At 45.8% G+C, this 9,789-nt stretch overlaps 1 protein-coding gene across 2 annotated transcripts; it reads right to left on the bottom strand.

Annotated features, from left to right (window-relative positions):
* Positions 1-1,059: 1,059 nt before the first annotated feature.
* Positions 1,060-9,560, bottom strand: LOC103889120 (sperm protein associated with the nucleus on the X chromosome N4). Of its 2 annotated transcripts, none has more exons than XM_009235339.3 (2): positions 9,300-9,560; positions 1,060-1,346 (listed from the first exon to the last, which is right to left on the bottom strand). In XM_009235339.3, exons 1-2 carry the CDS (start codon positions 9,540-9,542, stop codon positions 1,125-1,127), a joined length of 465 nt encoding a protein of 154 aa, XP_009233614.3. In that variant the 5' UTR covers positions 9,543-9,560; the 3' UTR covers positions 1,060-1,124. The 2 variants fall into 2 exon arrangements, with proteins under 2 accessions (XP_009233614.3, XP_054400223.1); XM_054544248.1 differs by having other exon boundaries at positions 1,060-1,343; positions 9,300-9,542.
* Positions 9,561-9,789: the final 229 nt, after the last annotated feature.

The following is a 9,789-nucleotide window of genomic DNA, read 5'->3' as shown; positions in this document are numbered from 1 at the left end:
TATATACATTGAAAACAAATGTCCACAAACAAAAAAAAAATGTATTGACACTCATACAAAGAAAAGGATACACATAAAATGCATTACAATGATTGCCAATGAAGACAAGGGGAATAAAACTGGGCCATGGAAATAAAGGAGAGTGAATGAGTAAATAAACAGGAGAGGGTCTTGAGCAATTAACTCAAGGAATACAACTCAGCCCTCTACACTGATGCCAAAACCACTCTATTGTATTTCCTCCAATAAAAACGATATTTTCTTTTAGGGGAAGATTTTTTTTTTTTTTTTTTTTGAGACAGAGTCTCACTCTGTCACCCAGGCTGGAGTGCAGTGGTGCCATCTCGGTTCACTGCAAGCTCTGTCTCTAGGGGAAGAATTCTTAATCATCGACATTCTATAGAAATGCTGGTGTATGGAAGTGGTGATAAAAATACCAGCTTTTACTTGTATTCTTGTATTAAAATTCCCCATAGACAATGCTTCTGTTTGTTGCCTGCAGTAGACACAGGCCACTCCCAGTGCCCCACACTTGGTAGGTGACCGTTCCACCTTGAGTTTCTTAACAAGTGCCCTAGTATTGGAACCATGTCCTCCAAACACCGTTATTTTATTGTGTGTGGCATGCTGTCTTACTTTCTGTAGGGTGAGGTTCTTGTTCCTTTTGAGGACCTTCAGTTGCTCACAGCATTGGGTGAGTTACAAAACACACCACTCTGAGGTATGTGGCCTGAAGGTGGTGATTTTGATGTCTTCATTTTGGAAAGAGTGTCACTGTCACCTACGTACAATACAGATCTCTTTATGTGCTCTTCTAAACATGCACATGCTCCAAGGAACACCAAATCATTTTCTTCCTCTCCTGTGAGATAAAATTTTAAGAAGAAAATTTGTCTCCAGGAATCAGTCCTCCCCCAGTCTTTATTTACAATGTCTGGCTAACCTGTGGATCTGTCCGCCAATGCTACAGGATCTCATAACCCTCCGTTCTCAAATGCCTGTCTTTTCCCTTCCCTTCCTCCCCACCATCAGAAAAAAAGGCAGAGGTATACACAGTCATCAGCTGCTCAAACTGATTTTATTGTAATCATCGCCATCAGTGGTGATGATTTGTCTGATTTGGACTAATTCTGCCCACCATCCTGTGGAGATCCTGCAGATATGTCTAGGTCTCCTTTCTCTTTGATTGGATCAGTGGAGCTCTCTGTAAGCTGGTTATTCTCCAGTTGATTTGAATTTCTTTTCTTATTCTTCCTGTAGTAAAACACTAATGTTGGATATTTTGCTTTTTCTGTCTCTTTCAAACTCTGTTCAAGGGCTGAGGCTCTGTCCAGATTCTTCTTCTTCTGGTAAAAAAAACAGGGAGAGGCCAGAAAGGTGTTATTTTGGATGAAGAGGGTAGAGAATAGATAGCAAGGCGGGCTTTATAAGAAGGAATGCAGGTTGAGGAACGGGCTTGTGCCAGAGAAGAGCAAGGTGGAATCATAGGGTAGGGATCTATGGGGAAGAAGAGGAGCATGGGTAGAGTCATCTGTGTTACTCCAAACTGCATGATTTTGTAAGCTCCCTGCTGTTATGCAGACCTTGGTCAAAGTGAAACATTCCATGGGGGTTCAGGCCATGAGAAACATCCTGCCTAACCACTTGACTACAAGGTGGACAAAGGCCCAACTAAGAAACATTCCTATCATATCTTTCTGGGCAAAGGTCCAAGAAACACCACAACGACATCCCACAGGAAAAAGGGTCAAACCACCTGATCATAAGAATATCTTATCAATATCCTGCCAGGCAGCATCCCATACTGCCCAGCTCCCTCCCACCCATACCTGTAAGTACCCCAGCCTGTAAGTGGTAGTGGGCTCTGGCATTAAGCTGGTCCCCCACTTCTGCAGCTGTTGGCAATATACCTGTGTTGCTGTTTGAGTGGTCCCCTCTTTGTGTGTCTTTAACCCTTGCCTTCCCTTCAAAACCTAACATTTTCGTGCCAAAACCCGGGATGGGGATTGAGTTCTACCAGGTAAGTCTTCTTTGCATCCTGGAAAGCAGCAAGCAGCAAGCAGCAAAAACTAGACCTGAGCCTGCTTCCATATCCTGAGTGGACTACCTGTTCCCAGCCCCGTTCTCCTTATTCTCTCATTTTCTCCAGTCCTGTGCCGACCTCTAGGTCCTGATCAAACTCTCCATCCTCTGCTTCCTTAGCCTTTCTGGGTGGCTCCAGTAAGGATCACCCCCATTGCTGGATCTTACATCCAACACCAGTCTCCAATTAGTGGGTGAATCTCCCTTTTCCTCCTTTCCGGATTTTTCTCTATTTTTGCTGGTTCTCCAGAAAATCCTAGCACTGGGTTGGAGGTCTCCCTGGTCACCAGGTGACTGCAGCCTGCCTTCTCAGGGGACACTTTCAGAATGCTCACCACTCCAGCCACTCTGGCCACTAGGGGACTGTGAAGAGCTGCCACAGCTCTTTGGTACATCCCAGCTCTCCTACATCCATTCTCCTGGGAGGAATTGGGTAGTCACTTTTCTCCGGGGTGTTCACTCCCCTTCTGTGTACTCACTCTTTTCTGGGATATTAACTCTCTTCTGAGGTACTCGCTTCCCTCTGGGGTATTTACTACCCTCTGGAGATACTCATTCCCTTCATGGGTATGCACTCCCATCCTCCAAACAACAAAACTTTCAACTTCCAAACTGAACATAATCTAAAAAACTTTCTCTAATGCAATGGTAAAGGATCAAAAGTGCTTTGCTTATCTCTGTTCATAGATTGCTCTCTCTCTCTGCCAATCTTGTTCCCCTTTTCAAATCCTCCTCCTCAATGAAAAACCCGCAAAAATGCCTCCTCCTCAGGACAAGCCTTTCTCCTCTAATTTCTACCTGGTAAACAAAACCCCTATTTCAGTCCCCCTCCAAAAATCATTCCTCCTTCTTCTCCTTTGGCTCTGGCTCCTCCACCCACTTACTGTCGCCCTCCATCCCTCCTTCGTTCTCCACCACAAACCAGGTCTCACACCCACCCCCCTAGTGCTGAAAACCAGGCACACACCCAAAGGTCTTCCAAAGCCCTTCCCTTGCAGGAGATCATGAGGGACAAAAGCATAATCTGAGATCATGTTCCCATCTCTCTAGCCAACCTCTCCCATATTAAAAAGAGACTTGGCTCCTTTATCCAAGGATCCCACCTCTTTCCACAAGGAATTTTTGTATGCCACTCAATCTTACGACCTTACTTGGCAAGACATATATGTCATGCTCTCCTCCACCCTCTCCCCAGAAGATAGGGAATGCATCTGGTTGGCTGAATGCATCTGGATGGCTGTCTATGCCAATGCAAACACCCTCCACCAACAAGATGCTGCCCATAATCCAATAGGGACCCTAGCTGTCCCCAGGACTTACCCCAATTGGAATTATCAGGCAACTTCTGTAGACAGACAAAAACAAGGCCATACAATATCATGCCTTCTAGCTGGCATAAATAAAGCTGCCCATGCTCTTTTCCTCTACTGCCTTTCAAAAGCCCTAATACCAATAAGGGCAGAATCCACCTTCATTTACACTTTATCTCCCAGTCAGCCCCTGACATCCAAAAGAAACTTAAAAAACTGGAGGATGGCCCTCAAACCTCCCAAAGACACTTAATCGAAGTGGCATTTGAGGTCTTTAATAATAGAGAAGAAGAAGTGAAAACACAAAAAGGAACCAGGCTAAATACCAAATGCTGGCAGCTGCCATTCAAAAGAGTTCTCAACGCGTACAGAAATCCTCAATGTTACAACAGTCACTGCCAGGAGCCTGTTATAAGTGCAACCAACAGGGACACTGGGCAAAAGCCTGCCCTAATCCCAGGACACCTAGGAAACCTTGCCCCATCTGTGTTATCAAGGAACACTGAAAGTCAGACTGTGCTCAGCAAAACTTTTCATCCCGCTTGCTTCATGACCTCTAACTGAAGACTGACCGGGCCTGGAGTCTGCCCCAACCCCCCACCACCATCACCACCTCAGAACCCAGGATAACACTGTCAGTCTCTAGTAAGCCCGTGTCTTTCCTATTGGATACAGGGGATAGTTATTCAGTTTTACCAGAATATTCTGGACCTCTCCTCAGTTCCTCTGTCTCTATCGTGAGAGTCAATGAAATCCCCTCTAGGCACAATCAGACTGGTCCTTTATTATACAATCTATTCAATACCCCCCTTCACCACTCCTTCCTGGTTATCCCTCAGTGCCCTACCCCTATCTTGGGGTGGGAAATGTTAAGTAAATTCCAGAACTCCATGCAATGTGGCTCCTACAATTCTACTCCTTTTATTTTACTCTGCCACCCAAATGCTTCCCTCTCTTCCCCCTCATCTTCATTATCCACCCTGTTACCTTCTGTTAATTCTAAAGTTTGGAACGTTTCTAAACCCACAATGGCCACTCACAACATCCCAGTTAAAATAACCCTTCAAACTCCTCCACTTTCCTTCATCAGTCTCAATATCCCTTTAACGCAGCTGGCCTCAGGGCCCTCAAGCCTATTATCTGTAAAGTTTAACAAGCTCAAATTCTCAAGTCTGTCAACTTTCGCTACAACATCCCCATCCTGGCTGTCCAAAAGACAGATGAATCTTACCTCTCGGTCCAAGATCTTGGAGTTGTTAACCAGGTGATGGTACCGATTCATTAGGTGGTCCCCAACCCATATACTTTACTCTCCCATATTGCCCCATCTACCATACACTTCTCTGAATTGGATCTAAAAGATGCCTTTTTCACTATTCCTTTAAATCTGGCTTCCCAAAGTTTTTTTGGCTTTCATGTAGTCAAATCCTAATACTCACATGTTCACCCAACTAACACGGACCATACTCCCACAGAGGTTCCAGGATAGCCCCCAGGATAGCCCCCACCTATTCAGATAGGCCCTCACCGAGGACCTAGCTGAACTTCCCCTTCATTTTAGCACCCTCCTCCAATATGTCAATGACCTCCTTCTCTGTAGCTCCTCCTATAACCTGTCAATCCAACACATCACTAAGGTTTTAAACTTCCTCCATAACTGAGGATATCGGGTGTCACCCACAAAAGCTCAGGTAGCCCAAACCCAGGTTACTTACCTTGAGTTTCTCCTAACCCCTAATTCTTGGGCCATCCCAACCCAACAAAATGGCTAATTCAGGACATGCCCCTTCCCCATACCAAAAAGGACCTCTTCTCCTTCTTGAGCCTCGTGGGATACTTCCAGCTGTGCATTCCCAACTTTGACTTACTGGCCAAGCTGCTTTACACGGCCGCACATGGGCCCATCCTAAAACACCCGAACCCAGCTTGCCCCATCAACTCCCACTTAAAAAAAAGACTAAAAAATGCCCTTTTAAGGGCCCTGTCACTGGGACTGCCTAACCCCATCAAGCCCTTTACTTTGTATGTACATTCTGACCAAGGCCTTGCTCTTGGACTACTCTGCCAAACATACGGCGACGCCCCAGAAGCCGTTGCATACCTCTCAAAACAACTGGACTCTGACATCCAAGGCTGGTCACTCTGACTAAAAATCTTGGGTGTGTCCACATTGCTGGCCTTAGAGGCACAGAAACTCCCTCTCTACCAACACATTACTATTGTATCTTCCCATTACCTACAGGACCTCATAAGCCATCAATCCCTTCTATCCCTCCCATCATCCCGCTTACAGCAAGTACATGCCTTACTCAGGTAACCCTCTAATCACCTTCCAGAGATATAAAACTCTCAACCTGAACACCCTCCTCCCTGTTAATATCTCTAACCCTAAGCTCTCTCACTCCTGCCTGGACCTCTTAAACTTCCTCTCCTCCCACTTCCAACATATTTCAAAAGCTCCTTTGCAGGGAACACCTACATGGTTCATTAACGGAAGCTCTTTAAGGGAGCCATGTCCAGCAGCTGTCCACGTCATCATTGCCAAAAATGAGCTCCTAGAATCCAATGCTCTCCCACTCCATACTACCTTTCAACAGGCAAAGCTAGTAGCCCTAACCTGGGATCTCACCCTAGCAAATGGAAAGAGAGTTAACATTCCCACCAATTCCAAATATGCGTGGCACATCCTACACTTTCACACCTTAATCTGGCAGGAAAGGGGTTTTCTAACTACAAAAGGAACCCCCATAAGAAATAGGAAACTCGCACACAAGCTGCTGGAGGTGGCTAACCTACCACTGAAGGCCACCATTGTCCATTGAAAGGGACACCAAAAGGCTACAGATGCCATAACAAAGGGAAACTTCTAAACACATTCAGCAGCCTGGCAGGCAGCCCTTAAAATTTCATCATTATTACCCATTTTTCCCAGCATACAACCTGTATATACCCACGAGAAACAAACCCCACTTGCCTGGGCTGGCACCATTCAGGAAAAAATGGTTCTACCTCAATGATAAAAGTGTCTTGCCCAAGTATTAAAAACCTTCTGTACTTTTATATGTGCACAAACATTTCCATGCCAGTTACTGCCCCTACTCCAGCTTTTAAACACTTAAATACATTCTTCCACCACGGCTGCCAGTCTGAAAGATATTACTAAGACATGTTCCCTTTGCACTTAAACTTCCCCTCAGGAAGCTATCAAACCATCTCCTTTCCAACACACCAGGCCTGAGGACGCACACCAGGGCAGGACTAACAAATCAGCTTCACCCACGTGCCTCCCAACAAATGATTCCTATACCTTCTGATAATAGATACATTCTCTGAATGGATAAAAGCTTTTCCTACCACCACCGAAAAGGCACACCCCATCACTTCTATCCTCTTCACTCATATTATCCGCAGGTTTAAACTCCCGTCTTGGATTCGGTCAGACAATGGGCCAACATTTGTTTCACAGGCTAACCAACAGCTGGCAAAGGCTCTAAACATTAAGTGGGCCTTCCATATTTCTTACCTCTCCTAATCTTCAGGTAATTAAAAAATAAAAATAAAAAACTCCCTAGAGGTTAAAACGGCCCAGGCTTCCCTTTTCCTACTGGTCCTCATGCATTTATGAGCCATTTCCCCAAATCCCCTCAGACTAAGCCCTATTATCCCCAGCCCAAAAGTCCATCCTCAAAACACTCCTCCCTGTCCCTACAACCAGGGGACTGGGTCTGAATCGCAGACTCCTCCTCCTCCCCTCTCCAACCTAAGTGGATGGGTCCTCACCAGGTTATCCTAACTACTCACACAGCGCCAAAGCTAACATCCTTTCCACACTGAATACACCATTCCAAACTAAAAACAGCACCAGATCCACATCTAGAAATTTCTTCACCCCCCACCCCAAATTACTCTCTCTCCCTCACAGGACCAACTTCACTGCACTTAACAAGAATTCCAGAAGTTGCCAATCCAGAACGCCCTAGTCCATAACAGTCTCCATCTCCAACTTCCAATCTTTTATCTCATACTTTATTTCAGATCTTTCCTGGTTTCCCTTCCCCATGTCCCTGGATAGCCCATGCCAATTTCTCACTATAATCCAGGAGGTATGACTGCAGGGCACCTTCCAAAATTTCACTCCTACTCAAATCCCCTTTTTCTCTTTTTGCCCTCTTTGTCTGTGGAATATTCTAAGTCCCCACCCCCAACCTCTAACAGTTGAGCCCCCTTCATCAGCCTCACACATTGCCTCTTAAATCAGTCACACTCCCGTCTTTCTTCCAACTGTTAAATTTGTTTGTCCACACAAATCCAGCAGTTCACAGCCCTTCCTTTCAAACTGGCCACATAAACCCAGTCCAAAATAAACCTGCATCTCACCTACTTGGCCAATTCATTCCCAAAACCTGTTTATAATCTTGCTCAGCTAAACACCTTTCTCTCCAGTCTATCAGATCCACCCACACCATCACACACAGGGCTGTCACCCTCCTTTGCATCACAGCCTCTTAACTAAACATGATACAAGTCGGATTCCATAAAACACCTCTTACCAACCCCTCCCCTCTCCGCCAGAGCCCCTCTTCATGTATCCAACTCAAGGGCGCTCCCTGGAAAACATGCACAAACAATTCCCTCAACTGCAACCTATATCCGTCTACCATATCAGGACCGCAATGACTATTAGTTACAAAAACCCATTTATCTCTCTCTCTCCAAAACCAAACAGCCTTCAACTCCTCCCCCACCAGCATTTTCTGTCACGTCCTCACAGGGGCTACACTTGCTGGCAGCTATTCAACTTGGAAAAGCATAAAAGTTAAAACAAAGGGTTTGTGCAGAATTCAACCCCCATCTTCTCATGGCTTGCCACCATAACCTACAACTTTTGTCTGTCCACCCCCAGTGTCTTCTTCCTTTGCGGCACAAACTCTTATCTCTGCCTACTGGCCAGTTGGTCAGGAACATGCACCCTTGTGTTTCAGTCTAAACATTAACACTTTGCCTGACAAGCAGACCATCCAGGTTTCTTTAGTAGCTTCTGTCTTATCTTCCTCCACACACACTAAGCAGGCTCTACATCTTGTTCTAGTGTTAGCAGAACTAAACTTCTCTGCTGCACTCAGCACTGGGATAGCAGGGGGCTGCTTTCTTAGGTCCCCTAATCTTTCTCCTCCAAATACTACAATTGGCCCATGTATACTTACCTTCATATCCCGCTTTATCTCCTGAAAGCTAAACTTCCCTGTCCAGGCAGCCACCCAGCAACACACTGATACCATCCTTCTCCTCTGCCAAGTCCGGTACCAGTGCCTCCAGGAAAGCAACTCTGAAGTCCAACACCCACTGCTTCAAAACCCAAACCCTGATTACAGCTCCCCTATTCAGCAGGAAGCAGCCAGATAATCAACCACGCCCCTCTTCCTTTTATGCTAAAGTAGAAGGCAAGAATATTAGTCTAAACTGCACTATTTTGTAAGCTCCCTTCTATTTTGTAGACCTTGGTCAAAGTGAAACATTCCACGGGGTTTCTGGCTGTGAGAAAAATCCCACCTAACTGCCTGACCACAAGGTGGAAAAAGGCCCATCTGAAAAAACATCCCTATCATATCTTGTTGGGCAAAAATGTCCAAGCAACACCATGATGACATCCCACCGGAAAAAGGGCCAAACTGCCTGATCATAACAACATCTTATCAATATTCTGCCGGGCAGCAAGCCATACTGCCCAAACCTCTCCCACCCATACCTATAAGTACGCCAGCCTGTATGTAGCGATGGGCTCTGGCATTCAGCTGGCCCCCCATTTCTGCAGGTGTCTGCAGTTTACCCGTGTTGCTGTTTGACCCGCCCCCTATCTGTGTGCCTTTCTTTCACCCTCACCTTCCCTTCAAAACCTAACAATCCGACCTTGTCAACTTTTCTTTTGCTGGATTCACAGGGGCTCTTCATTTTATTCCCTTTGGTGCTTGAAGTTGGCTCTTCCATGATTATGGTTGGTTGTAGAATTTCTATACTAGGATCTTCTAGGGTGCAGATTTCCACAGCTGTATTGAAGCTTTCCAGTGGGCTGTCCCAGAGCTTTTGCCCACCCTGTATATATACCCTCCTGGGAGCAAGACAAAGCCATACCCTTGAGCTTTGTTTGGCCATCCAAGCAATGTTCCAGCCAATGGTAGTCCTAGGGTGGCTTTGACATCACAAAGAACCACCTCTGACAACTCCCTGGGCTTGTGGGGAGGGGTGAAAGGGGTGTAGAGGAAACCAAATGCTGTTGTTGTTTCAACATCCCCTGAAGATGCATCCCAAACTGATCTGCCTCCGCTCCTCATTTCTCCATGTTTAATGTTCATGGTTCACATAGAAGTGAGAGGATGATTCCTTCAAGCCCTTCCCCACA

Source organism: Pongo abelii, chromosome X (genome assembly GCF_028885655.2).
Source record: "Pongo abelii isolate AG06213 chromosome X, NHGRI_mPonAbe1-v2.0_pri, whole genome shotgun sequence".
Lineage (NCBI taxonomy): Eukaryota > Metazoa > Chordata > Mammalia > Primates > Hominidae > Pongo > Pongo abelii.
Note: the sequence above shows the minus strand (reverse complement) of the source record. Positions and strands in the feature narration are given on the sequence as shown.

What these genes read in the sequence shown, in the direction of transcription:
- LOC103889120 (XM_009235339.3), bottom strand. Translation starts at nt 9,542, where the DNA reads ATGGCCAAACAAAGCTCAAGGGTATGGCTTTGTCTTGCTCCCAGGAGG. An exon ending in GCAAAAGAAAAGTTGACAAG is followed by an intron (nt 1,347 to 9,299) that starts GTCGGATTGTTA and finishes TTTTTTTACCAG; the next exon opens with AAGAAGAAGAATCTGGACAG.